Source organism: Apiospora hydei (genome assembly GCF_038363865.1).
Source record: "Apiospora hydei strain CBS 114990 chromosome Unknown utg000004l_segment0_segment0, whole genome shotgun sequence".
Taxonomy (NCBI): Eukaryota; Fungi; Ascomycota; class Sordariomycetes; order Amphisphaeriales; family Apiosporaceae; genus Apiospora; species Apiospora hydei.
This window is the reverse complement of record NW_027117363.1, coordinates 2456793-2484418: the sequence shown is the minus strand read 5'-3', so window position 1 is coordinate 2484418 and position 27626 is coordinate 2456793. Positions and strand designations below refer to the sequence as shown.

The following is a 27626-nucleotide window of genomic DNA, read 5'->3' as shown; positions in this document are numbered from 1 at the left end:
AACTGCTGTACTCTTCCCTGAGAACTCTACAAGCTTTCTAGTGAAAGACGCTATTCACTTAGACCTAAGGTCGGGGTGTTGATATTGGCCTTGCTGTGTTGGAAAACCTTTATGAGCCCCGGAAACAGGATGAGTTATACCATTTACTACGGGACAAATTCGTATGATAATTTAACTTGTGCTACGTCCTCTTCTATGATGTGGATATTGGACATCTAAACACACGAGGGTGGCATTAAGCCGTATGAGATTATGATTATCCGCAAACCGAGTTGTCCACAAATAAAAGAAAGTAATGCACTTGTCGTGTTTACTTGAATAACTGGTTACCGAAATACAGATGCAGCAAATATACCCTTAAAGGCTTACCACTGAGCATGTTATTTCCCTGTTAAACAAATAAGAAAGGGTAATATCCGAGTTGTCCTGTTTGGCGACGCATGCCCTATACAGATGCCAAGAAGAGCAAATATCAAGCCTTCATGGCTTACCTCTACCAAGCATAGATCATCGTTCACACCATGGCATGCATGGCACTTCAACTTCCCGAACACCTCGGGTTTCTTCCTCATCTAGGTCTATTCGATACCACTGCCAAGGTGGCCGTGGAATCTTAGCTCGGCATGCGGCCACTCAGTAATGGGAATACATAGACGCAAAAGATGTATCATGACATATATTTGATCAGTTTGTCATTTTGTACATACGAGTGTCAAGGCACCCTTGACCTTAAGGGGGTTGTTCAGAGAAACCTAGATATAGCTGCTTGCGCCACCCCTAAATAGGGGTTCGCGTCAACTGCGCAATTTTAGACGCCATTGGTTCCCGCCATCAATCCCCAACTTTCCAAACATCCGTTGATGCCTCTTCAGCAAACAAAGCCGTTTCAGTCCTTGAGCAAATCGATGCTCCTGGCCGCCGTCTCCAGCGATGGCCAAGTCTGCTTGACCCGATCGCGGAGGTCCGCCTCGCTCATCCCCATACCCGCGACGATCTGCTTGTACGTGTTCTCCATGACCTTGCCAAAGGGCGAGGCGAGGCCGTACATGCGCGGCAGCTGGTCGTAGACCTCGAAGAGCAAACCAATAAACACGACGCGCAGGTCGACGCCGCTGGCCTGCAGCTCGCCGTAAATCTCGGCGAACGCGGGTCCGCAGAGGACGTTGGTGACGGTCGCGAGGCCCCACGTGTCGATGATGCGATCCGGGTAGAACTCCTGCGGGCTCACCTTGGGCAGGATCTCGAAGTAGGCCTTGAGCCCGATGCGGAAGGCGCGGTACGGGCTGCCGCCCTCGAGATACATCTGGAAGAGCTGCCGGCACAGCTGGGGTACCGGCTGGCGGGCCAGGCTCCACATGCCCGAGTCGAGGCACATCTTCAACGCATTCCTGGCATTCTCCTCATTGCTCTCCACGGATTCCCCACCGCCCAGCGTCGTGCCGCTGATGGAAAAGGCCTCTGCCTCCATAGCTGCGACCCGCTTCTGGGCCGTGGTGGCAGTTTCCACAGGCGACGCCAAGAAATGAGAGAGCTGCGCGTCGTACTTCTTGATGAGCATGTCCGCAATGGCAAAGTATCGGGAGGGAGCTCCTCGGGAGACTCGGCGAACCTGTCTTCTGCGGAGCCGGGTCCCTTCGAACACTTGGGACACTTGCAATCGAAGAAATACGTCTGCTTCAACTCGGCCTGACGGACGCCGATCGGGTTTGTGACGTCGACATACTTGACGAAGATCTCCTCGCCGTTCTTGATGGGCCGAAGTGCTCGGAGCTCGACTTTGGGCTGCAGGAAGGTCATGACGACATTGGGGTCGCAGGAGTGGTTAGCAGCGCAGATGGTGTTGTCGAAGCCAATGCCAAACTTGACTCCATCCACGGGCGATGCCAGAGTGAGTGCATTGCATAGTATCTGTTGGGGGTTTCCCGTCAGCCATTTGTTCTTTGGACCCAATCACCCGCCACCTTATCTTCCAAGGATGGAGGCAACGCACATTGAACACGAAACCGGTCGCACCGGCCCTGCTATCGACAGCACCATAGTTGCCCGGCTTGCCGCAGTAAGACCACGCCGCCCAGGCAAGCATATTGAAATCGTCAAACTTCTGCTTATCCTGCTGCTTGAAAGTCTCGAGCAGGTTGGTGTCGGCGCCAGCGGGGCGGAACTCCATGAGGAGGTCGAGCAGCTTCTTGTGCTCGGCGCCCTTGGGGTCAGCGGCCTTGAGGCGGCCGAGCAGCTTGATGGCGGCGCGGACGCTCTCGGGCAGCTCCGGGCGCGGGGCGCGATGACGCCGCACTCGTACTTGTGCTCGCGCTTCCAGGCGCGGCTCTGGCACGTCTTGGAGCAGTAGCTGGCGCGGTGGCAGCCGGCGCAGGCCTTGGTCTCGATGAAGCCCGCGGGCATGCCCATCATGGCGGCCTTGGCGCGCGCGTCCGGATCCGTCTCGCCACGCTGGAAGCACCAGGCGCATGTGTCCTCCATGCGGTCCATCTCGAGCTCGGCGACGAAGGGGCGGTCGACGCTCGCCACCACGTCGCCGGGCTCGAACTTCTGGCAGGCGAAGAGCCCGCGCCCGGCGCCGGCGATGCCCGAGGGGGCGATTTTGACACTTCCGGAAGTGGTTGCCATGTTGAACGAGTGAAGGTGGTGGTAGTATAGTGCAATCACTTAGAAGGGTTGCTTACGTCATTGCGAGTCAAGCCCGAAAAGTCGTTGAAAGTGGATTTTCAACTGTCGCTGCATTTACCACCACCCGATGCCCCTCTCAGGCTCTCCCACGCTCTGTTCCACGCTCTGTTCCACGCTCTGTTCAGCAGGATGTCCAAGCTTGAAACATCTTGGCCAGCCCCGACCTTGCATCATCTGAAGAGCCAACTGCAGTTCATAAGATGGTTCGATCTTTGGGATATGACGAATGGATTCGACCTTTTTTTTCTTATTGAAAACGAATCATTTGAGATATCCTTGACAGAACTTTATGAATACCTGGGTACATAGCCAATATGGCAAATAATACTAAATGTGCGTCTACCAAATACATAATCCAGAGGTGATTGTTTGGTAATGATTCACCAGTACCTAACAGCTACTGCTATCTATCGATAAAAGGAATGCGTGCAGCGTGACTTACCCCGGGCGGATACCAACCGCGGTCTAGACCGCCATGGACCCATGCCGGGGTGCCACAACGAACAACGGTCCAGACCTCAACCGCCCACACTGCCGCGACCTCCCTCCCTCCCAAGTCCTGCCCCCTTGCTCGCATGTCTGGCCCAGAAACCCACCCCGGTCTATACTGGCTGGTACTTTCCACGGTCAGACAAGGGGAGATGACATGCCGAGGCGGGTTGCACCATTTTGCCAGAAGCTGGGGCTACACTACGACTGCACGGGGTGACTGGGGAAGGAAGGTAGCGACTTGGGAGCTTGCTCGTCCGTCTCTCTACCAAGCTGTTAGCCACAAGCAGAAGATCGGATGCCAGCGGGCACTAGATGCCGTCCAGAATAGACGAAACTGCCCACTGTCGAACTATGTCTCCCTTGGCCTAGCATGTCCTACTATTTGCTTTGCTACTCAGCCAATACCAGTCTATCAGTTTTGCCAAGTATGTGGTGCGTCTTTCTCTCTCTACAACAGTCGAAGAGCATGCCACTCTCCCGCACATATGGGGAACTCACGAAAGAAACGAGCGAGCGAGAGAGAGAGAGAGAGAGAGAGCACTTGAGCGCTTGGATGACAAGACGGACTGCTCTTGAGAGGAGTAGGTACTTGCCATGTATCGTACTTGTAGCAAGGGTGACCCGGGCACTTCTGCTCGAAGCATGCGACCCAATGCAGGTACAGCAGGGTCCAGAATGGGCCGAGAAGGGTTCTCGACTTTTCCATGACCGATACCCCCGGCCGGCCAACAGACGGTCTACCCTACTTACTACCCAAGCACCAAGGGAGGGCTTGTGCATCCCCCCCATACCTGCTGCGGCCGTTTGTTGATCTGCAAACCAGCGACAAAGGCGAGTTAGACTGATTCACTCCTTTGCGCCGAAGCCCGTCCAACGTACCTAATGCGTTTGTCTGGAGTTTGTTTCTCTGTGCGTTTGCCTGTCGACATACAGCTAGGTCTATCTGCTGTTGCCCGCGAATAAGAAACAGGCTGTTGTGGCATCGATGGCGTTTGGGCGGTTGTGATAGTGGTGGTATTTCGTAGTAGTGGTGAGTAGTTCACATGCGGGTACGCGGCCTGGGAGGCTGGTCCCTGGGTTTCTGGGCTGGTCTGGCCTTTCATCGACCTCGTCGTCGGGGTTGGGTCTTGCCAGTCCAGCAGCATCTCTGGGCCTACGGTTGCCGTTACTGCTGCAAGTATGTAAGCAGGCGGGCGCCCGGATTTGTCGGTCCTGCCCTCCCACCTGACCAAGTCCGTTATCTACCCACTCACCCTCTAACCCTCTCACTCCAGTGCCTCTCTTCTTTATTCTTGCCCACGATACCTATGACCAGGCACTGCGATCCATGCGTCGTATGAAATATGTTCCGACCGGCTTTAGTTTGCAACCACACGCCCTCTTTGCGCGCGCTTGGGGCAGGGCGTTTGCTCGAACGACGGATTGCAAACGGATGCCCATATCTGCTTTCACGGATTGAGAAGGCTCGCCCAAGCAACCACATGATGTTTCATTCGTTCTCATGCCGACGCACATCTGTCTCATCGCGCGGTCTGATCGAGAAGCGCCCAACATTTTCCTTCAGAGCCTCGCAAGCTTCTGCTTGTTCTGCTGTTATCAACATTAGCAACTGTACTTGGCAACACCCCACTCATCATCAACTGGCTCGTGGTGTCCCCCGAAAGACAGCCTTGGGCTGACAATGCTTGGTTTGGCTGGAAATTCCTTTTCTTTCTCACTTGTCACGAATACTTCTCATGTCACTTTTCTTTTCTGAATTGTCATGAATCATCTTGTATGAGACCAGTATTTCGAAATACTGGAATGGACGCTCCTGTTCCTCGGAGCTCCTCTACTCATACATTTGCAGGGATCGCCGACTCATCCAACTAAGAAACATAATAAGGGGGTATTTCATCATCTAATGGCAAGCCCCCGATACGACGGTTAATTCGATATACCCCAACTCATCATTGACAAAACAAAAACCGGTGCTGGCGAGATCCTCGAGCCCCCAAGTGTGGACCCAACCACACGGATTTTGGGGTAAATATTCGGATACATATATACAAGTGTTAAGATGTTGAAGATGTTGTGATTTATGCGTACGGTCCTTGGGGCCCGGGTCCATAGAGACGCTGTCGTTTCTCCGGGGGGCCATCATCTGGCATGTGACCCATTTGCTGGCCGCTCATCGCTGGTATCATCCCACCCGCGTATTGCTGTGGCCTTTGCGTGCCCCCTGGTGTCATTGCCATGGGGCCTCCACTGCCGGCCGTCAGGTAACCTCCTGATCTTGTCCCATGTTGGGCGAAGCATGCGGAAGCTGCGCCGGAGAATGCCAAGAAGTGCTTGTTGATGGCGATTGCACTGGCGTTGTCTCAAATTTTGCAATCGGACCCGACGAAGCTGCCGACATGGGCAGACTCATGTTAGGATTGGCATATGGACCTGGAGTTGGTGGCTGGCCAGTGCCGCCATTCGAATACATCGGGTCCATCACTGACTCCTGTGGGGGTTGCGAAGAAAGCTGGGAAGATGCTTCTTCAGTTTGCCAATCATACCCTCCTTGGTGAATGGCTTCGCCAGTACATCGCGCATACCTAACCGTCCAGCGTTAGTATTCTGCATCATGTTTACTTTTAGAAAAGCTTGACTTACCCCAGTGGAAATACATCTCCAGGTCTTGCTGGTTGATATTCGAGGTCATAGCAATAATAGGCACTCGCGGCGACACTTCCCGAATCATCGCAGTGGCAGATACGCCGTCAAGATGAGGCATAACAATATCCATGAAGATAAGATCAAACCAGCTGGGGTTAGTATTGATTTTGTTCACAGCTTCCAGTCCATCGCGCTGTGGCTGACAGTCAGTTACCTATTACGAAGGCGGATACGAGGAATTAGGAGCAACATACCGCGACCTCAACACCGCAGTCATACTGAGCAAGGAACTTCGAACCGATCCGAGAACATATCTTGTCGTCTTCGACCAGCAACACACGAGGCTTCTTCTGTCCCCATGGGGAAGTGGACTGGGCGCCGGGCGCACCAACTGGCGGGCTGGCAGTTGGCATAGCAGCGGGACCTGGCTCGGGCACTGCACCTGGGCCCTGGCCTGGTCCCATGTTGTTTTGGGAAAGTGGCCGGTTGTATGGAATATTTCCCATATGCTCGGCAGCAAAGGGGTCGATACCAATTGTCTGCCCGACTGGATACACCATATGCCTCAAGTCGTTCATTGGGTCATGGATGTAGTTGTTCTGCATGCCAGCAGAACCGGGTGGGCCCATCATAGACGACGACGAGGCCGAGTCTGGAGAGGCACCAATCTGCTGAAATTGAATCGACATTTGCCTCAAGTCCTTCTCCGGGATGTGGTCGCCCGAGACACTGTTCAGGATATCCCGCGCACGACGAAGTTCTGCCGGGGGCTCTTCGGTTCCGTCCGACATGATGTTGTTCCCATTGAACTGGTTGGAATGATTGGAGGTAGCGCGGGCGTGCCTACGTTCGTGGTCTATCTTGCCGAGATGATTCACGAGTTCGTTGTTGACCGAGTTCTGGGCTTTGATCATCTTCTGAAGGTGCATGATCTCATCGACAAAAACCTTGTTGGCATGCGCCATCTCAAAGTACGAGTCCTGAAGTGCCTGCACTTGTTGTTGGGTTGCGGCTAATGTTTCGCTGAGAGCCGCGATTTGTGTATTCGAGGAGAACTGGTCCTCCGTTGCTTGGTTCTTCCTTGGTGCCGGCGCTTTCCTCCTGATATTATCAAGATTGTTCTTGGCATCTGCGCGGAACGCTGGGTGTTTGAACTCCCAGGCCTGCATCACAAGATGCGATCAGCATTGCCCGCCTCGCCCAAAACCGCTTGACCATATGGTTGACATACCTCTTTGCCGTATGGCGATTGGCCATTCTCTTCACTTTGCCGGACCTTGTGGAAGTCGTACTTGTTCAACTGCCGGACGAAGCTGGCGAAGTTGCTGTGCTTGAAATGTTTCGGCAGAATGGTCTTGGTGAACTTCTCGTTCTGCAGCATAAACGTTAATACCAAACACTAAGAGGGACGGTTGCGACCAGAACCGGACGCCGAGAGACGAACCTCCAAGACCACAAAGCTGTCTCCTCCATCGCCCCATCTTACAACCTCGCTATAATTCGGGTCTTCCAGCATCCTGCGAAGGCGAGTTTGTCAGTCGGTCGCATCGAGGGACAGCGCGACATAGAGTACGACGCAACGGTCAAAATCGATTAAGCAAGAGGGTTTATTTACTTGTATAACTTGCGAACCTAAATCACCAGCACAACTCAGATTAGCAAATTGTATAGTCTAGTATAATGCAGCAAGCAGGGGCGCAAAGTATAGAGGGATTATATGGGGTAAACTCACGAAATCGCTGGAGTTGTTGCTGCTGCCCTGGGCGACAGCCATGTCGCCTTCGGGCATCGTGATAGATTATACCCTGTGGTCTCTTGTGATAATTCGAATTGGCCAGGCGAGGACCTGCCAAAGGAATCAGCTGCCAATCTCGTACTCCTTCCTCAACGGCGATTTGGTGAGGGTGACAGCCGATGGTGTCACTGTAAGGCGCAAACCGTACAAAAGGCTGCGTGTGTGACGCAGGTAGAGGTTGTGCCGACTCGTGGATACTCCAACTCGGCTGGCGACAAAAGTTATGCTAAAGCAAGATTTGAGGTGGTCTCCGTGCAATGGAAACTCGTGAGACAAAGCGCGACCGTGTCAATCAACACAAAGGTGCGATTATCGGGTGCACCCGAAGAACCGTGGTTGAATTGGAAATTCAAAACTGAAGGTCGTCGAGGTCGAGGTCAAGATCAAGGTCGAGGTCGAGGTCGAGGTCAAGGGCGAGAGGGCGTGAGCGACGAGGAGGACCAGACTGGTTTTGACGAAAGTGACGTTTGGCGCCTTGAGCGCGGTTGTCGGGTATATCCAATGGGCGATGGGGGCCTATGCTCTCGGTTGGCAGCTAGAGTCTCGGATTCTGATATGTATGGCCGGAATGAGTTCTAGACTCCGCAACAACAGTTGTCAAGCGTGAGAGCACCTTGTCGCACTTTTGAATCGAGGGAAATGGGACGAAATAGAGTTGAGGAGCCGAGGGACGAAACGGGCGGGAAAGCAAAAGCGAAAATGCACTGCCAGGACAGACAAAAGACGGACAGACAGACAGACAGACGCAGGACGCTACAAAGATGCAGAGAGTGCAGAGTGCAGAGGCAGACACTGACACTGACTGAACACCCACAATCGTGGTGCTGGGTGCTGGGTGCTGGGTGCTTGGGTACTGCTTGGGGGTTTGGACAACGGCGAGGCAGGCGAGAGGGAGGGAACATCAATGAAAAAAGCCATCTCACTTGGCTCTCCGTACTTCGTACTGTACTGACGCTAGGCTCGAGCAGACTACTCTCCTTCTGTAGCCGAAATCCCAAGTGGAGGGTCACTGACGGCATGCAACACTTTCTGAGTGGTGGGAGACCCTGGTTCGCTCACAGATCATCCAAGGCCCGACATCCATGCCTGTCCCTGCACTTGCAGACTGCCTCCGCTACCAAGACCCAAGGTAGGTAAGTAAGACGTAGGTTAGGTCAACGTAGGGCGATGCGTAAGTTAGGTCGGCTGGCCAAGGTAGCTCGATAGGTACATGAGCAGTCATTCATTCATTGCATGTGTACTGTATGAAAAGGCATCGTGCTGCACGTACTGCTTATTCCGATCGGCTGGCAAGAAAAAAAGTGCTAGCCTATCTGGGGTGGTGTCGCCGCAATCAGCATTGGAAAATCGAGGGGGGAGCTCTCTTTCTGTCGCCCTGTGAGCCTGCTGTGCGTCCAATGATGACCCAGGTAGGTAAAGCATTGGACATTCGGGGGTGGGTGAGATTGCGAGAGAGAGAGAGAGAGCAAGGTTGAAGGTTCCGTATGTGTCCCAGCCATTGAAGCCAGGTGCGGGGGGGGGGGGTCCCGACCCTTCTGTCCCGAAAAAAGGCAACCTACCCGCTCTGGCATGTACACATGAATGCTGATTTTAGATTGATAGCGGCCCTGTCAATGTCATGCTCCCGTCGCCCTTTGTTTATAAATCTTGTGATGTTAGATGAGGGTATCATTCGGTATCCCCAGTCCGGTTGTTACGACACCTCCCACTGCCTGGGTCGGTTCTCGTGATCACCGGCGAATGGCTCTTGTCTTAAGAGCCGTGCAACCATGGTGTACCGTGTACCCCTACCCTCTGCCCCCGTAGTCTGGAAAAACTGGAAGGTTAGCCGATTCAGGACTACAATGGCATCCATCCGCATCGACGGCGCGGCGCGGGAAGCGGGCAACTCGAGCGCGCGAACCTCCTCGACGAATTGCTAATCTTAGGGCAGAAGTAGTCAGGCACATTGCGACGGCAATATGTGTATGTGTGTGTGTATGCCTCCTGACCGTGATCACCTCAACCTCCTCGCACCTCGAGCGTCTCAGACCCAGGAGTCGAGATGGTCGTCGTCTCTTTCCTTGCAAGGAATGCCACCCAGTTCCTCTTTCGTGTCGTGACCGTCACGAAATCTTTTAATAGAACCCGATTGATTTCTCCGCCAGGATGGGTGGGCTTCTTCCTGCCTGCAACCAGGTTGGACGGCCATCCACCCACTCCAGCAGAGCAGCTATTTAGCCAGCAAGTCTGCAGCCGCGAGGCCGACGACTCCAATCCCCCCCAGCAGCAGCAGAGCGGTCAAGGATTCACACATTCATACTGGGCTTTTCTGCTTCATCCCCATCCTGATTCTCATTCGCCAGCCAGTGCAATCATCGACGAAAATATCTGCCCGTGCCAATACGCCGTTTCAACTCATTTGATGACACTTGAGGAGCTTGGGCCAAGTGTGTCTAAAGACGTCTAGGGGGTACTACAAGTAAAGGGGACATCTGAAGTTCGGAGGAGTTACCCGGCGATCGACAGTTGAAGGAGGCCCCGATCTGACAGCCTATATTGCTGAACGTGGGACATCCTTCCCCCATCACACCCCCCAAGCATGGTGCAACAGGCAACCTCCTCCCCTCTCTGCGTCTGTCTCTTATCTACACGGGCCGCCCATACACACTCACACAGTAATACCCAGTCATATGTTGCAATCGAGTTGCGCTCAAGGGCAGCTCATGCTCATGAGATGCAGCGCAGTCTTGAATCGTTCCGTTGAAAAGGTTCCTTCTCCGTGGAAGAGCTAGCAGGCCATCATGGAAGCCTTGGCGTTTGAGTCAAGCCACTTAGATTGTCTCTAAAAGCCATGATCGACGACTCTTTACCGCGATAAGCAAAGACAGAAAGGACGGTGTGTCGACCGGTCCTCCCGCCAGCACTTTTTCTTTCTTTTTTCTGTCGTTATTTTCTTTTTCTTCTCGTCCACCCCGGGATGATGGAGCCAGCTGCCATAGGCCTTTTGGCTGCCCTCTCTCACGCTCTATTTGCCTGCATCGCTTGCCGGGTGCTTTCCCCATACGCTGGTTTTGCTAGCCCAGGGACACGCATTATTGATTTGAAGCTATCGTGCTGCATGGGAGAGGAAGCACCCTGGCAATCCACCCCGACAAGCACCAGTTCATCGCGAATTCCTTTCTTTTTCTCGTGCTCCCCTGTGCCCATGACCCTTGAAAAGCTGGATCATGGCCGGCAAGAATCCACCAGGGAACAGCCTTGTCTGCCCCAGTCTTTCAATTTTGGATTAAGCTCCTGATCTGGAACCAGCTGAAAACACCGAAGCAGCGAAGACGCCTGTTGATGCTTGCTGGGCTGAAGACAGGAGTGACCCGACCATGCTGAGACTTGTCAGCTGGGGTTGCTCCTCCTTTTCCCGCCCTCTCTGCAGCGCGCGGTACAGAGCGGCACGGTCAAAATGAATTTCCCATGACCGGATTTCATTGGTGTTCATTCCTTCTGCACTGTACTGGCAAGATTCGCCAACGGTAGGTAGGCTATCGCTATCCGCCAGTTCGGCCTTCAAGGCAAGCCATGTGCTTAGCTAGCAGACCAGCCGCTAGCATCCTCAACAACGCCAGGTCTGTTGAAGCAGGCCCCCGGCACCCGGATGAGAAATGCCTCAAGAACTAGATAAATGCTTAATTACGGTTGTGTCTCCGCTCCAACCAGCATGCGAGCATCCATCGTGCTGGTCCGACTATCTGGCTGTCAGATTGCGCCTGATTCGTTCGCGTCCGGTGAGACAGGCACTACACTTGTTAGACTACGCCGGGCTGTTGAACCGTCACAAGAAGATTTCCCGGCGGCTGGCCACGCGCGAACCGACAGATGCCGCTCGTTGACTGGGGAGATTAGTCTCCCAGTATATCACAATGACGACATCGCCGCGTTTTTGTGCCCTGCGACCACTGGTGACTGGCGCACTTTGGCAGACGGAACTACTGGGTCGTCACCCTGCTCAGTGGCCGTTTTCGGTACCGCCATCACTCTACCTCGCACTTGCTGGTAAGGCTGTCAGCGACGCCTTCAGCGACGCCTCTCTACCAAAGTCTCTCTTTAGTGTGCGCCAAAGCAACGTGCAAGTAGGCAGTCAAGCAAGGGCACATCATCCATGGACGACATGTCACATGCAGATAACAAGGTGTTACACACTTTTGAGCAATTGTGAGTTTACCCAGTCCATACGTTGAAGGACGTTGCAAACCTTCCTCCTGGATTGGACCCTCACCAAGCTTCAAGGATCGCGGCGGACTCTCCACGTCACTCTGGGCTAATTCACCCCTTATATTGATTTATCCTCACTTTTGACCGCGCCCCAATCCCACCATCTAAGCGCTAACAACCGCCAAGATTGGGGCCACATCCCTCTCACTGACAATACTCGGATCCAAGAAGTCCCCTCCCTGTTTCAGCCGGATCTCCTCCATCATGGCCTGCTGGCGAGCCAGCTCCCCTCTGGGCGACGGCACAGCCGCGTCGTCGACGCCGTCGGGTACCCGGATGTCTTGGGTGCGGTCGTACTCGGCCGGCACGGGGCCAAAAGGCATGGGCACCCGGTCGGCGGCGTAGTCCTCGGCGGCGCGATGGGCGGCCTCGCTGACGCGCGAGTGCTGCCAGAGGAACTGGTAGACGCCCCGCACGGCGCTTTCGAGCGCGCCCACGACCCACGCGTGGTGCGACGACGCCGCCTCGCCGATGATGACATGTTTGCCGTGCGATTGCACGATGGACGGGTACATCTTCTGAAACTGGCCCGGGCCGAAGTAGGCAAAGGCCCCGACCGACGTCGGGTCTGCGTACCAGTTGTACGCGTAGTGGTCCAGGTACTCGGCCGTGATGGTGTGCTTCAGATCCTCGTACGCCGCGTCGGTCGACGAGTGCAGCCGGGCCAGGTCGTGCAGAACCACCCGCTTCAGTGCCTCCTCCTTGTCGGGCGACTCGCGGCTGATGAGGGCGCCGATCCGCTCGGCCTCCTGCGACCACGTGTAGGAGACGAACAGCACGCCGGGCTGCTCGGGAGGGTCGTGCATATTGTAGGACGGGTATACGCAGCAGCGGATGGGCAGGTCCGTCTTGGCCTGGCCCCCGTCGCGGATGCCAAGCTTGTGGATCCACCAGAGGCTCCTGAAGCGGACGCCGATCTTGCAGGAGGCGCCATAACCCAGCGAGCGGATCGCCTGCTTGGTGCCCCAGTTCAGTTTCAGGCCTTCGAGGCCCATCTGCTGCATGGCGCCCAGCGGTGCCGAGTTGAAGACGGCATCGAACCGCCGCGGCTTGTCCTCCTCGCCCTGAACGGTGACGTCGATATGCTGGTGGTTATTGTCGACGTAGGACATGGCGAGCACCCTTTGTTGTACTCGATGGCTTCCTTATGCCGCATGCGGTCCCTCATGCGATTCGCAATCTGCTGGGAGCCTCCTCGACGCACCACCATCGGGCCGTGGCGTCGAAATCAAGGGATTCGAGGACTGCCTCGCTGAAGGCTTGGTCATACCAACGATTCCCGCTGCAGCCTTGGTAAGTGATGGTGAAAAAATGCACGGGGCTTCGATGCTGTTACCTACAAGTTCATCGTTTCCAAGTACTCAATCGTGTTGTAGTCGTAGGTCGCGCTATCATTTGTCATCAGTAGTGCATGGCATCTAGCATGATTGTTGGAACTGACATTTGTGTGAGATACTGACGCACGCTATAGTGGTCAGCAGTATGCATCAAAGAGTTCCAGAAGATCTGCGGCCCAGCTGTCTTGTACAAGTAGGTGTAGTACTTGATCTGGCTACTGAACAGTTCGTCGGGGCTGGACTTCATGATCCTGGACGAAGATGAGCATCACTCTTAATATGTTTTCACATCAATATTCATGGGACTCACTCGATGGGGAGACCTGTGATGTTGAATGCTTCTGCTGTTGGTACCTTCACCCCATCGGTGATGACCTGGACGCTGTTGTATAGCATTGGTTGATTCTTGCCATTGAGGTGGTACGGCACCAGCTGGCCTGGCTTGGGTGGGTTCGTCTCCCTGTTCTTCTTGACGTCCTGGTCGTTGAATTCCATACCGAGCTCCTTGAACAGTTTGAAAGTTCTTCGGTAGAGTCAGCACACTTCATGCTACCATTGGACTCGGTACTGACCTCTCCATGATATCGATATCCGGGAATCGCATGGCCCCAACATCGTAGTAGTCGTGAGGCCCTACTTCGGGGGGCACTACTTCGCCTTCGCTGTCGATCTTGTTCTTGAAGTAATAAGTGAAGAGTCTGCCGCCGAGCCGCTCTTCGCCATTGGCCTCGAGGATCTCGTACTCGACATCGAGGCCATACTTCTCTTTCAGGTAGTCAAACGTCATGGCCGTGAAGAGCCCCGAGACGCCTGCGCCGATGATCCCCACTCGGAGCTTCTTTTCCAGGGTACCGTCGGTGTCCTTGGGATAGCGAGTTTCCTCGGCTGGGAGAATTTCTCCTTTCTTTGGATCTGGCTATAATGAAACAAGTCAGTCGTGATTTGGTCTCGCAAGGGGGAGGGGAATAAATCTTGACTCACCAAGACACTGACGTCTCTCTGAAAGTTCCACACCCTTTTCCGCATAGCAAAGGATGCCCATTGTGAGCGGTGCGAGAGCTCCTGGATAGGGGCGGGTTCTGGGACTTGGGACTGGTCGGCCATGATCACGGATGAATCTACACGGTAAAGTTGGGTGATGAGCAAAGGTGAAGGGATACATCACCCTCTGAGCGAAGTCAGCGAGGACATCTTGGCCGTTATATAGGCCCGATGAGATGGGTGACCAGCCTCGGCCAAGCAAGGCGACGACATTGCGAATATCGAGCACCCTGTGTCTCGAGCCAGCTTCGTCGCCATACGCCCTCAACAGAGGTAAAAAAATGATAAATCGCCTCCGAAGTGCATCAACTGGGTTCAAATCCCAGCTAGTTTCAGGTAAATGGCGTCCGGCTTGCCTCCTATGATTCATCCAGACGCAGCTGAAGCGCTTACTATCTGCTGAAGCATTCCAGTTTCCAAGAGCTGAATCTGCAGCTACAACGACCTACTTTGGTCCAGATCGTTCTACACTGCCGGTTCCCCCGCACGTCCTTTGCCGGTGGAAATGAAGTCGTGGTCGCACATACCGGAGGACTTCGTCCGTCTATAGCCACAATGACGGCCGGTGTGGAAATGTATTGGATGTTTAAGCTGGATACGACGTATTGGTATCCTTTTGGGCAGCGCCCGCATGGCCGTTACGTGGAAGGGCTACCCACTCAAATGCCATAGACTATGCGGCGGAGCTGAATCTAAGACAACTCGCAGTCCAAGCCTTACGATGTGTCAAATATTGACCCTGACGAATCATGTTCCTTATTGTAGCAGCAAGCTATGAGACTGTTTATTTGCTTCATCTCCAGCCTTACGAGCAGTGACTATCAACCCGATCCGCACTAACAAACTGCACCGCCTTGTCCTCTTCCGCGAACAGCGCCATCGTATCCGTGCCCGGCCGATACTTGGGCCAAACCACACCGCCACTCTCGCCATTATCCACCGCCGGGTCCCGCGAGGGGTCGTTAGCGAACGCCAGCCACAAGCCCTGCATGCCGTAGCTCACGTCCCACTCGAAGTCGGTCGAGTTGCTGCGGTACTCGTAGTGCGTCCCGAACAGCAGGGGCAGCTCCGCGCTGTGCGTGGCGCCGACCCACGGCAGCGGCGACACATTACTAAAATTGCCCGCGTACTCGTACCGATACGTGGCCAGCCCGGCGTCGGCGCGCCGGTGTGCCTCGGCGGAGACTGGGCACCCGATCACCGCGAACCCGTTCTCGTACCGTTCCGGCGACAGCCCGCTCTCGTTGAGCGCGCCGAAGCCCGCGCCCTCGTTCGCGTTGCTGCCCGTGATCAGGGGAGCTGGGCGATGAGCCCGCGGGCCAGGCGCTCCGTCGTGTTGGCGAAGGCGGTGACGTTGTCGGCGACGGGCGTGAAGGAGATGGTGCTCGCCGACACGGCGGCCTCGAGCGCGTCGGCGTCGACGGCTTGCATGCACGCCAGCTCGGCCTCGGGGTCCAGTCCTCCTCCGCAGCCGACCATGGCCGCCAGCGTGCTGAAGCCCAAGTGCGGCGTCTTGAGGAGCATGGACGCGGCGCCCGAGTCGGCGATGAGACCGCTCACGATCGGGTCCGCGTAGTGCGCGTACGAGTAATAGCCCACGGAGCCGGCGCCGGCCGACTGGCCCCAGAGGACGATCTTGTCCGGGTCCCCGCCGAAGGCGGCGATGTTGTCGTGCGTCCACTCGACCACCATGCGCTGGTCGAGCAGGCCGACGTTGAGCATGGCGGAGTCGGCCGAGGGGTACCCGAAGACGTTGAGGCGGTAGTTCATGACGACGACGAGGTGCGACTGCGTGCGCTCGATCCACTTGTCGGGGATCTTGTAGAGGGAGTCGGAGCCGCCGCTCGTGAAGCCGCCGCCCGGGATGTAGACGAAGACCGGCAGCTGGGGCGAGGCGGGGTTCCGGGGCGCGTAAACGTTGAGGTAGAGGCAGTCCTCCGACTCGCCGCCGTTGATGAGGAACTCGCGGATGTACTTGGTGTAGATGGTCGTGGTGTTGCTCTTTTGCTGCATGCAGGCCGGCGAGTACTTGGTGGCCTCTATCGGGCCCGTGTCCGCCTTCTTCCTCTGGGGGCGCATGAAGCGCAGGGCTCCGACCGGCGGTTCGGCGTAGGGCACGCCGAGCCACTGGCGGACGTTGGGGGCCGTCTCGTTGATGAAGCCATGGAGCAAGCCGCTGGTGGTCGATACAGTGAGGCCATCGGCCGCCTTGGCTACGAGTATATGGGCACCTCGAAGAGCAGCAAGGGCTACGAATGATGAGGTGATACGCATTGTCGACGGAATGTAGCGTCTTGACAGTCGTAGAGACGAGGACAACCGGCAGTGGTAAACACTGTTGAAACTTAGTGGGCGGCCACCTCCAATGCCTTTAAGTAAAGACTTCTTGCTATGGGAGCAGAATGAGTTTCCACTGGCGTAGGGGAGTGCGGAGGCGTTCGGCCATTGTCTGACCCGGGTGCGCTGGCGTCATTCTCGGGTCAATATTTACCATCTTTCTCCGCGTGGATCGGCTCCATCTCAGATCGGAGCAGACCCCTGTTACCGAATGGTAGCCGAATTTGCATAGTATCGTCTTCCCTGGTGGAGGTTGCCGGCCGGGCCATGAGGACTCGATCGTGCGGGGGAAGGGTTGTGGGGAAGGATAAACACATTCCCGCCGCCCCTGGCATGCTCTTCCGGCTACATGACTCTCTTTCTCATGTCACCTGCTAATGTTGGATCATCGGCAGATATATCCGGGCTGCGTCGAGCAATGACCCGACGTCGATGCTCTTCATAAAGGCATGTTATGTCGTCTGGGTGCTATGTTGGAAGCCGCCTAGCGAGTTTGCGTTCTTGAAATTCGTTCTTGAAATTCGAATCGATACTGGGATTGAATGATCATCTGGTCGGAACTGAAAGTGAGGGTATTGTCAGGTTAGATATCGATAGAGTTCGACAGACACCATTTCCGATAATGCAATCCAGCAATACTGTGGGTGCCGCTATGTGATGGGAAGTTGGCGTATCTTAAACATTGGATTGGTCGAAGGAAGTCAGCTCAGTAGAAACAGGAGGCTCGTAATGAACAATTTACCCCCATATAGAAGATATGACGAACACCCTGGAATTGGATATGACGATGCCGTTCTGAGCCGTTATGAAACTCCTACACCTGTCAAGGAATCACAGCTCTGGCCCCCAACGTGAAGGCCATGCCATGCCCGAGGAGGTAGATGGGGGCGGAGCCGAAGATGACAGGTCGTTGGTTTTCAGTGTATAGCTGACTGGCAATGCGATATCCTATCAGGGGCGTCTTCTAGACAACCTTGGACAGGCTCTTCGATTGCGGTCGCCGTGGATGTGCTGCTGCATCGTCAGGGAAGGATCTGGTCATGACCAACACCTATGTGAGTAATAGCCCCCGGAGCTGAGGTGAATCTATTCCCATTTAGCCTTTCACCCGTAGGACTACCACACATATGCATGCAACCCCTTTTGCAATCAAGACTCGTATAAGGCAGAACTATCCACTCTGAGAGCCGTCAAATAGGATATCGTCTTCATCGCAGGTGACCAGCGGGCGGTGCGGGACTCGACAAATTAAACAAGCCCTTGACAGTTCAGCCCTCACAGGCCTTTCCCTCCAGGTCCTATTCTTACCCACTTTGGTGTATACTTATCCACCGTGAACCTGTATAATACTGTAGCTCTGGCCTGGAACGAACGGGTGATGACGAACTTTACTAAGCATAAGCAAAGGGCAAGATCTCACTCAATCGCAACCAATATAAGACAGGCCTCGGCTCTTCTGTCTGCATTGGGCATTTATTGGACTCTTGTGTCAGCCGGATTAGTCACGTACACTCCGCCTGTCCTGCACGTTGCTGATATGAGTTTGGCTGACGACGGTGGAACGGTGGACGGGGCGCGGGCACCGGGCGGACAGCCCTACTCGCAGCAAGCGACCGGATTGGAAGGACGCGCTTCAGCTGGGCGCGGAGTGGAGTGAGATATGGAGATGCGCGCTCGATCTCCCTGCTCGGTTACTAAGGGCTAGGAGGAAAACGTTTCATTCCAGGATCTATTCTTGGAGGCTTAGCGCTGCCAGACCTTCCTCCTTTGGCGGCCAGGGGGATCTCGTTTGGTTAGCTCGCCCCATATCCCCTGCTTATGGCCATGTCTTGTAATACGCTTGGTGGAACATGGGGTCTACATTTTGCCCTTCTGGGATTCCATAGGAGACAAAAATGCATTTTGAAGGAAGAAGGATGACGAGCATCGACATCTATCTAATGACAGGCCTAACAGGAGGGCGTGCTACATGTCGCTCTCATGATTCCTGCACAGCACCGCCCTCTAGTACAGCGTACATAGATGGTATATATAGACTGACGGATTCCTGACCATTAATATGACATTCCTGATACCCCAAGCCGCAAAAGATCCTTTACAGCAAGTCTCAAGCACCGCCTCCTTCCAGTAATCATGTTGTCCCAGACCACTCTCCAGCTTCTGGCGGTCAGCCTGGCCTTCACCCCCTTGCCGCGACTCGGGACGTCCCAGCCATTGTTCGGAACTTCTACAACACCGTAAAAGGCCAAGGCCAATGCCCCAACAAGCTAGCATCAGGCTTCTATGCTAAAGACAACGGACCGGGCAGTACGTGACTACTTACATGCTGTGACGAATGGGCGCGCAGTGGCATCCCCAAATTGTTCGAGAAGAGGCTTTACTGACTATTACGAAAAACAGACTTCGCCTACTGCCAAGACCCCAAAACCAACGTCCTGTACCTCCAGGGCACCGGCGGCGCCCTCGCCGACATGGACATCGACTGCGACGGCCGCCAGGGCGGGCCCGCCGACGACGGGCGCTGCGGCAAGTCGGACGACACGCAGGCCATCACGTCGTTCGCCGACACCGTCCGGGGCTACAACAAGGGCATCAAGGACCTCGACTCCAAGATCCACCCCTACGTCGTCTTCGGCAACGCGGGCGACAAGAGCGGCTTCAAGACCTTCGACCCCCGGGCGCACGGGGTCAAGCCGCTGAGCATTATGGCGGTCGTGTGCGGGGACAAGCTGGTACGTGTGAAAACGACTCCTTCCTTCTGTCCTTTTCCCTCCCAATCAACGGAAATGAGGTAACCGATGACGTCGTAGATCTACGGCGTCTGGGGCGATGAGAACGGCGTCGACGGGTCCAAGTCCATGGTCGGCGAGGCCTCCATCTCGCTCGCGACGGCGTGCTACGGCAAGTCGATCAACGGCAACAACGGCCACGACCAGACCGATGTGCTCTACATCGCCTTCCCCGGGTCCGAGGCGGTCCCGGGCGCCAACGGCGCGGCCTGGGGCGCGGCCAGCTACGACGCCTTCGAGAAGAGCATCCAGGCCAAGGGCGACCAGCTCATCCAGCGCCTCGGCGGTTCGGGTGGCGGCGGCAGCCCCACCACGACGGCCGGTCAGCCGAAGCCGACGTGCGCGTGGGCTGGCCATTGTCTTGGTGAGTTTACTGGCATTACCTTCCCATCATCATATCATCACACTATACGATCTATTGACCCCTTGAGACTGCTCGAGCTAACCGAAAATAGGAGACAAATGCAGCAACGAGAACGACTGCGACCAGGACTGGGTCTGCAAGAACGGCAAGTGCTCAGCGTAAAGCTCTGGCTGGCTTAGGCAGCGTGCCCGGTCCTTGCCTAGATATTGGCAAGTATGCCAGGACAACAGGTGCTGACAGTCGTGATGACTCGTCGTTGAGAGCGATAGTGGACAGGGTTCGATGTAACAGCCACTCGGCTGTCTAGAATCACTTTGTTCATCAGGGCTCTCTGTGTGCCCCGTCTTCTTCAAAATGTATATATTTGGGATCTAGTTATACTAGCCAGACTAGCAACATGCCTTTTGAAAGCTTGAATACGAGTGAACGGTGGCCACGATCTGTTAGTGGCCATAATTGTGCCTATGCTTGTGCAATGAACAATTCCGAAATATGAAACTTGAAGTGACAAAGCGTTTTTGATCAAGCAACTCAAGTAATTAAAAGGATCAACTCGCTATACATGCACAGGGCTTTCTATACCATACATAGATACCGCCCTTCTCCTCAACGCCGTAACCCCTTATACCGCATAATCTCCCAGGTCTCGGCAGCCGCCCTAGACTACGGGGGTAGTAAAATACAAGTAAAACCCATGATTCATATCACAGCGCCTTTACAGATTGGAAGAAGGGGTTGGCAAGCAGCGCCTGGTCCGCCTTGACCAGGTCCCTCAGCTTCTGCACCATGTCTTCACGCGACATGTTTCCGCCTTCGACATCCTTCTTCCACTTCACCAGGACTTCCTTGAGTCTGGCGCTACCTTCCTGGACTTCCTCCTTGGTGTGCCCCAGACCGTTCTGTTCATGCTTGCCTGTGAAGTCCTCCAGCTCGTCGGCCTTGCGCTTCGCCATGCGGATGACCTTGTCGGGGAAGCGGACAAGTTCGGCAACATGTATACCAAAAGACTGGTCACAGATGCCAGGCTCAACTTTGTATAAAGCGTGACTTCCCGCTTGTCGGAAACAACGCTCGAGTTGGTGCCTGAGATGTGTGCAGTAACGTGGAGGTTGCGAACCTGAGGGTACTGTTCGGATAGAGCAGTCAGTTCGTGGAAGTGGGTCGCAAACATGGCGAAACAGCCGATCTCCTTGACAATGTGCTCCGATATGGCCCAAGCAAGACCGAAGCCGTCGTATGTAGAAGTGCCACGACCGAGCTCGTCGATGATGATCAAGGACTCTTTGGTAGCAGACTTGAGGATGTTAGCAGTCTCGAGCATTTCCGCCATGAAGGTCGAGACACCCTTGAGCTGCGAGTCACTGGCACCCACACGGGCCAAGATCGAATCAAAGATGGTCAGCTCCGCCTCCGAACAGGGGACGAAGCAGCCGACCTGGGCCATGAGGGCAACGACGCCAATCTGGCGAATGTACGTCGATTTACCACCCATGTTGGGGCCTGTGATGACAAGGAAGGAGGATTGGTCGCGGGTCAGTTCGACGTCATTGGTAATAAACTGGACATCATCTTGCATCTCCATACAAGGATGGCGAGCCTCTTTCAGAACGGTTTGGCCCTTTCCCCGAGGATGGATCTTGGGGCGAACGTAAGCTGTTGGGGCATGGACTGAGCAGTGCGCAAAGGACACGATAACATCGAGATGCGCGAGGACGCCGGCAAGCTGCTCGAGAACAGGGCAGTATGACGCAGCGACTGTGATGACTTCGTTGACCAGACTGCTCTGAGTTCTGTTATAATTCTGGGAGAGTTGATCGAAGTCTCGACGTAGGGCTAGAAGTTTATTGGTCGTGAAGTAGACACCGTTCTTCTGTGTGGAGCATTCCTTGTATTTCGAGTTGTTGCGGATGCATCCTGCCTCCGTCCTGGTAAGCCGCATGCACCATCCATGCACTTTGTGGTTATCGAGGAAGATCTTCTTGTTCTGCTCTTGGTTGAGATCATCGGCTGCATTACGGAACTCGCGGTCCATATCAGACCTGATCTTGTCCAACCGCTTACGGATGATACGCAAGCTGTCATCGAACTCGGACTTGATTATGAATTCGTGATTGTCGAGTGCATCGAGATCGACGGTTGTTTCAACCATCTCGGCAAGTTTCCCGAGACTATCGGAAGCCTGGCGGAGTTTGTTGGTGTAAGCTTCGTCGAGAGGGTCCTTGTATTGCTCATCCATCACAGCCTCCAGAGTTCCCAGGAAACCAGGCAGACGGATGACCACTTGGTACGCTCGGACAACATCTTCGAGGTTCGCCTTGTTGCGCTGGAAGCGTTTTGCCAAACGATACAAGTCGGGAATGGACTTCAGGTGCTCTTCCTGCATTGTCTGGCGCAGTTCTGTATCATTCGCAAATGCCTCGACGAGCTGTAGGCGCTTCTCTATCTCGTCTCTGTTCATGAGTGGTTGCTTGAGCCACTGTGCTAATAATCGGCTGCCTACTGGTGTCCGGCAATGGTTCAGTAAGCCAAAAACACTCATGGTCTTGGCGCCATCTCGGGCACCGGGCATGAGGTTGAGGGCTTTGAGTGCGGCAGCATCAAGCTTCATGAAATGTGAAAGGTCGTGCTGGTACAGCTGATATTGGCCGAAGTTGGAAGGGTCTTGCAATACGCTGAGGTACTTGATCAGCGCTGCAGCAGATCCCATAGCGAGCTTCAACTCTGTCTGCGGAAGTAGCGTCGTGGAACGCTCATCCTTCAGCAGTCTTGAGAGATCTTGCTCAATATCCTTAGTTCCGAACTCGCCAGCTGGCCGCTCAGCGATGGCAACGCCACAGCTATCGATGATTTGACGTAGCTTGGCCAGTTCCGGATTTTTATCCTTCACGGCCTTGTCGATCTGAACCAGGCACTCCTTGACGCCGAGCTGGATAAGAAGAGCTTCGAAGTTGGAGTACAAGTCGTTGTCCAAGAACTCGCTCACGCCGAGTTCGCGTACACTGGCATCAGCGAAGCAGATTCCTACATTCCGTGCTTCTGAGGCCTTGGCTGTGATCTTGACTGCCATTATCATGGGTGCTGATTCGAAGCCACCAAGTTCGTCCTCGACATCTTGGAGGTTACCCGGAGAGGCTTGCTTTACGACCTTCCAGTTCATCCGACCATTGGGGCTCGCATATATCTCGATTCGTTTGCCCAACTTGAAGAGGGCTTCTCGTAGGAATTGTCGGAAGACCGTGATGGTCATGGTAACCGAGGGAAGACCGCTGGCATCGTTGCGGCCCAGCTGTCGAACGACCGAGGTGGTCTTGTAGACGGTTCGGGCCAGGAAGTTGGCATCGTCGCCATGGGCTGTGTACCAGTCTCCTCGATCGAAGATTCGGACTGTCTCGTTGCCCACTGCAGGCAAAGACTTGAAGTATCGGATAAAACCGACCTCGTCGTCGAGTTTTAGCTCGGGGCGACTGGACATGTTGACTGACGTGTACCGGGATCAACAATTACCATATGGCTAGGTAATTCTCGTCAGACCATTAGTTAAGTACAACGAAGACCACTGTTTCAGGATGATGGGAGGTTGTTCATGCACTTTCGAGTGGCCTTTTTTAGTGAAGATGAATCAATGTCCTATATTTCCGGAGCTTGTCGCGTAAAGAAAGCGGCACATGGGATGAGTGCGTAAAGTGGAAGTCGCGTCACAAGTCCATTAACGGGGACTTACGCAGGGACGCGACGCGCTAGCTTTCGGTGCTAGCAAGCGTGTTCCCCGCTACACATGCACTGTGCACGGTGCTGGCCGCTCAATTTTCCAGCACGGCCAGTTGCTGGGCGGAAATTCTGCCACAGCTCTCCAGCTCCAATTGATGCTGATCAACCCCACCAAAACTTCTTGTCAAGCTTGTGTAGATTCTCACACAAGAGCCAACCCCAATTGCCGCCGCAAAGATGGATGCCTCCATGACAGATGGCGGGCTCGAAACAGTCGCCGCAGAGAAATCGGAGATTCTCTCACGGGAAGAGAACGACAAGAACCCCGAAATTCAGACAATGGCCGCCAATAGCGCAACAACCGCCGCACCGTCCGAAGGTCCACGCGGGGTGAAGCGACCAGCTGAGGGCGAACCTGATGAATCCGATGACGGCGACGACTCAGACGCCGCGGACCAAGGGATGGGGTCCAAATCACCACCGACTCAACACAACCCCAAACCAAAAACCAGCTGAAGAAATTGAGGCGCCGGCAGAAATGGGAAGAGGGCAAGGCCGAGCGTGCGGAAAAGCGCAGAGAGAAGCGAAGAACCAGGCAAGAGCGCAAGAGGTTGGAGAACGATGCCGAGGTCGAGCAGGCCAAAAAGGAAGGAAGGAATCCCGTACTCAGGAAGAGAGAGCGCGAGCGGAACCCGCAAAAGCAGACGAAAGTGCCCGTCTCCATCATCCTCGACTGCAACTACGAGAAATACATGATGGACAATGAGATGGTATCTTTGGCCAATCAAGTCACTAGGTGCTACTCAGACAACAGAACAGCTGAATATCCGGTCCATCTGGCTGTTAGCTCCTATGGCGGTGCTCTGAAGCAACGACACGAGACCGTCCTGCACAATCACCACTTGAAGTGGAGGGACATACGGTTTGTCGAGGAAGATTTCGTTGGAGCTGCTCAACAAGCGAAGGAGATTATGGCCGGCCCCGAAGGCGGGAAACTAGTGGACCTGCTCAAAGCGGATGAAGGCAAGGACTTTCTTTCATGGGAAGAACCACACACTACTGCCTCCCAAGCTAGGAGGAAGAGCGGCGTTGAACCCGAGCCTGAGCCAGAACCGGAAGATGTCGACAAGTCCATTGTCTATCTGACGGCCGACTCCCCCTATACTTTGGATCGTATCGAGCCCAACACCTCTTATGTGGTAGGTGGCATCATCGATAGGAACAGGCACAAGGGACTGTGCTACAAGGTTGCCCGTGACCGCAAAGTAAGGACCGCGAAACTGCCCATTGGTGAGTTCATGGTGCTGCTAGATAGGCACGTCCTGGCCACGAACCACGTAGTCGAGATCATGCTGCGCTGGCTCGAAACGGGTGACTGGGGAGAGGCCTTCATGAAAGTCATACCTCCTCGCAAAGGTGGCCATTTGAAGAATGCAGAGGACGGGGCAACTACTTCAGAGGATGGAACCAAGGATGACGAGCAGGAAGATCTGGAAGGTGGCAAAGCGGACGATAGCGTCGTTGCTTGAAAAAAGAAAAGCCAACATCAATAAATTCGAAGCCATCATCGCGTGGCTCATTGATATGCTGCTAATTGTGGCCTTGCCATGCATTTCTACACAGACTCTACGTGCTGCGCGTCCTAGTTACCGTTCAAAATAGCCAAACGCCTACTTGCTAGGTCGCTGGTGGAGTGCTTCCCACATTGCAGTCATCACCATGACTTCGCTTGCTGTTTCTCCCACTCCTTCTGCTCGGCCAGGAACTCGGCCTTGCGCCGCTGGTATCCCTCATGGGCGCGGCACCGCTCCCAGACCTCGCGGAAGACCAGGCTAGCAGCCGCCTTCTCGCGCTGGTCGGGGCTCATCTGGGCCTCGTCAGTGCACCGGGGCAGCTCCTCGCGGCGGGCGCCCCCGTCCTTGCGGTACTTGCGCCCGCCCGCGTGGTTGGCGTAGCGCTTGGCGCGCGTCATGCCCATCTGGATGAACTTGCGCGTCATGTCCATGCCCACGAAGTCGGCCTCGTCGTCCGCCTCGAACCGCTCGAACCGCGCCCACAGGTCCGCGGCGCTCTGGCGCGCCAGCGCGACGGTCCGGAACCGCCATAGCGGGAGTAGGGACGATTTGTAGGGCTCGAAGGTTAGGACGCCTTGTTCGCCACGGCCGATGCGGTAGGTCATGCGGTGCGCGCGGGGGTGGTTTTGATGAGGGGGAGTGACGAAGGTGAGGACGGCGGTGTCGCTTTCGGGGAGGGCATGACTTTACTTTGGTCAAGAGGTCAGTTCGTCTTGGGGCATCCTTGGTTGCGATGTTGTCAGTTGCGATGTTAGTAGGGTCTCTAAGCCCTCGTTGCTATGATGGAATCATGTTGAAAGACTTCGATGATGTCATCAATGGCTTAGTCTCAAGTCTCTGGTTAACTGACTCTAGTGCTTCGCTACCCGTGGTGCTTAGGTGCAATACAGGAAGAAAAGCAAAACACATAGCAGTTCCTGCAATGCTTGGTGATCACCGCTGTCTAACTCACTTCGGGGCATGCGAAATCGTCCTCGTTGTAAAACCAATGAGCCCGAGCTGTTAAACGCGCACTTTGACATCCGTCGACCAATAATGCCTCAACTCAAAAATGTAAGAGCTACCCCTATTTGGACCTCGCAGTCATCGAAAAGGGGTAGCAAGTACATTTTGCCCCAAGAAAAGTGGCGGTCCTCAAGATTCGAAGATGCTGCGCAGCCGTCCTTCTTCACTGCATACTATCAGGGCTGAACAGAATTATCGACACTCACTGCTATGACTAAGTAGCATCGATCGCCAAATCGTCTCCAATGCGATCTATGCCCTTTGCCAATTCGCCAACGTATTAGTTTAGTACTTACACTTTGATTGTGGTCACATTGCGTGATGCGCCGCCGCCAAACCATGTACTTGGTGGTGCGACTGAAACACCTCGGGAAAATGCAAAGAAAAGAGGCTACTCAAGCTGATGCGATGTTTCGACGTTGGCCAACGAATGAACAAAACGCCTCCTTATGATCTCGATTTCCGCCTGGATGATTTATTCGGACCTGACATTTGATATCTGATACCAATCTGACACCATGCACCCTTCAAATGCGAAGGCGTCCCAAGGTCGTCGGTCGTCATGGCCGTCCGTAGGGCAGAGAACCAAACCATTGCGTACAAGGGATGCTCCTTCCCCCACTAAAGCTGCAAGGCTCAGGCTCCACACGTAGATCTTACCCGTTAGCCCAGTTCTTGGCAGGCACGAGGCATGGACCCAAAGGGTTCCGTCATAACGACATTGAGGCGGGCTGTAAATAAACCGATTGGATTTTCCTCCTTGCCCATTTGCAAGTTGACCGGTCGAGCTGGGGAAAGAAATCAATTGAAGATGTTTGATTATAGAACGTGTGATTGGATGTTTCAAACCCGAGTCTCTCGGGGATTTCAAACCCCTTTTCCCTCGCATTGGAGTGGTGGGAGCCCCAAAAGTCTTCACCAGATGTGACGTAGCCAGTCCACCAGAGATTTTAATCACGTTACGAATCTTCAGGACCAAGGTCCAACAAAAACTACCAACATGACCATCGGTCCGAACACACGTTCCCACTCCGGCAGCCCACGTACGCACATCCAATTTGCTTTGTTGCTGGCTGCTCGACGTGTCGACGCAGGTTCTGGCTGCCCTGGCGCTGGTTAGCTGGTTAGTCGTCGCCAAGCACTGCCCCAAAAGCTTGTTCCTTTATCCCCGGAATATCCGCAGCAGGCCAGTACGCCCTGCGAAAAGCTCCAACCATGACTGTTATAGCTCGAGGCATTACTTCGGATATCAACCCACTTGTTAGTTGTGACGGTTTAATGAAGATGTGCCCAAGGCCAAAAGGCCCTTTGTGCTGGACACAATTCGTGTGCGCAGCGGCCGAAGAGGTCTGATAAGAGCCCTGCGCTTGCGTAACCCTGTGCTTCGCCTGGGATTTCGCTGCCTCGGAACCGCTGGCAGTCTGCAGGACCTAGTCGCATGAGCCGCCTTACGTATTGTCGGAATGAGCAATACTACGCCAGCGGTTATTCCCACTACCTAGCTTATAAAGCACTCACGGTACCTGTCAAACATTTCGAGGTTCTCGCCAATGCAGCGTTTGGTCTCGAATCTTGCAGCTTTATCGGTCAAGTGGGAGGTACCAAATA

The 27626-nt window shown here is 54.6% G+C and overlaps 9 protein-coding genes across 9 annotated transcripts; 2 read left to right on the top strand and 7 right to left on the bottom strand.

Annotated features, from left to right (window-relative positions):
- Window positions 1-886: 886 nt before the first annotated feature.
- On the bottom strand, window positions 887-2625 carry PG997_003284 (SET domain-containing protein; the record flags this gene model as incomplete). The annotated part of the gene is made up of 4 exons (XM_066807599.1): window positions 887-1616; window positions 1670-1908; window positions 1991-2263; window positions 2287-2625. The coding sequence occupies 4 exons, from the start codon at window positions 2623-2625 to the stop codon at window positions 887-889; spliced, it is 1581 nt and encodes a 526-aa protein (XP_066671217.1).
- Window positions 2626-5255: 2630 nt separating this feature from the next.
- PG997_003283 (response regulator) lies at window positions 5256-7609 on the bottom strand (the record flags this gene model as incomplete). Its single annotated transcript, XM_066807598.1, has 8 exons — window positions 5256-5507; window positions 5528-5759; window positions 5832-6013; window positions 6075-6983; window positions 7052-7192; window positions 7265-7337; window positions 7436-7452; window positions 7553-7609. The coding sequence occupies 8 exons, from the start codon at window positions 7607-7609 to the stop codon at window positions 5256-5258; spliced, it is 1863 nt and encodes a 620-aa protein (XP_066671216.1).
- Window positions 7610-11967: 4358 nt separating this feature from the next.
- PG997_003282 (amino-acid oxidase) lies at window positions 11968-12975 on the bottom strand (the record flags this gene model as incomplete). The annotated part of the gene is made up of 1 exon (XM_066807597.1): window positions 11968-12975. One exon carries the CDS (start codon window positions 12973-12975, stop codon window positions 11968-11970), a length of 1008 nt encoding a protein of 335 aa, XP_066671215.1.
- A 52-nt stretch (window positions 12976-13027) lies between these two features.
- On the bottom strand, window positions 13028-14304 carry PG997_003281 (uncharacterized protein; the record flags this gene model as incomplete). The annotated part of the gene is made up of 6 exons (XM_066807596.1): window positions 13028-13145; window positions 13204-13251; window positions 13305-13451; window positions 13511-13723; window positions 13773-14116; window positions 14182-14304. The coding sequence occupies 6 exons, from the start codon at window positions 14302-14304 to the stop codon at window positions 13028-13030; spliced, it is 993 nt and encodes a 330-aa protein (XP_066671214.1).
- A 742-nt stretch (window positions 14305-15046) lies between these two features.
- PG997_003280 (uncharacterized protein) lies at window positions 15047-16515 on the bottom strand (the record flags this gene model as incomplete). Its single annotated transcript, XM_066807595.1, has 2 exons — window positions 15047-15521; window positions 15554-16515. 2 exons carry the CDS (start codon window positions 16513-16515, stop codon window positions 15047-15049), a joined length of 1437 nt encoding a protein of 478 aa, XP_066671213.1.
- A 2043-nt stretch (window positions 16516-18558) lies between these two features.
- PG997_003279 (chitosanase) lies at window positions 18559-19893 on the top strand (the record flags this gene model as incomplete). Its single annotated transcript, XM_066807594.1, has 5 exons — window positions 18559-18585; window positions 18660-18885; window positions 18979-19310; window positions 19389-19731; window positions 19823-19893. The coding sequence occupies 5 exons, from the start codon at window positions 18559-18561 to the stop codon at window positions 19891-19893; spliced, it is 999 nt and encodes a 332-aa protein (XP_066671212.1).
- A 542-nt stretch (window positions 19894-20435) lies between these two features.
- Window positions 20436-23203, bottom strand: PG997_003278 (DNA mismatch repair protein msh-2; the record flags this gene model as incomplete). The annotated part of the gene is made up of 2 exons (XM_066807593.1): window positions 20436-20814; window positions 20859-23203. The coding sequence occupies 2 exons, from the start codon at window positions 23201-23203 to the stop codon at window positions 20436-20438; spliced, it is 2724 nt and encodes a 907-aa protein (XP_066671211.1).
- Window positions 23204-23676: 473 nt separating this feature from the next.
- PG997_003277 (tRNA (guanine(9)-N1)-methyltransferase) lies at window positions 23677-24968 on the top strand (the record flags this gene model as incomplete). The annotated part of the gene is made up of 2 exons (XM_066807592.1): window positions 23677-23906; window positions 23966-24968. 2 exons carry the CDS (start codon window positions 23677-23679, stop codon window positions 24966-24968), a joined length of 1233 nt encoding a protein of 410 aa, XP_066671210.1.
- A 185-nt stretch (window positions 24969-25153) lies between these two features.
- Window positions 25154-25618, bottom strand: PG997_003276 (uncharacterized protein; the record flags this gene model as incomplete). Its single annotated transcript, XM_066807591.1, has 1 exon — window positions 25154-25618. The coding sequence occupies one exon, from the start codon at window positions 25616-25618 to the stop codon at window positions 25154-25156; it is 465 nt and encodes a 154-aa protein (XP_066671209.1).
- Window positions 25619-27626: the final 2008 nt, after the last annotated feature.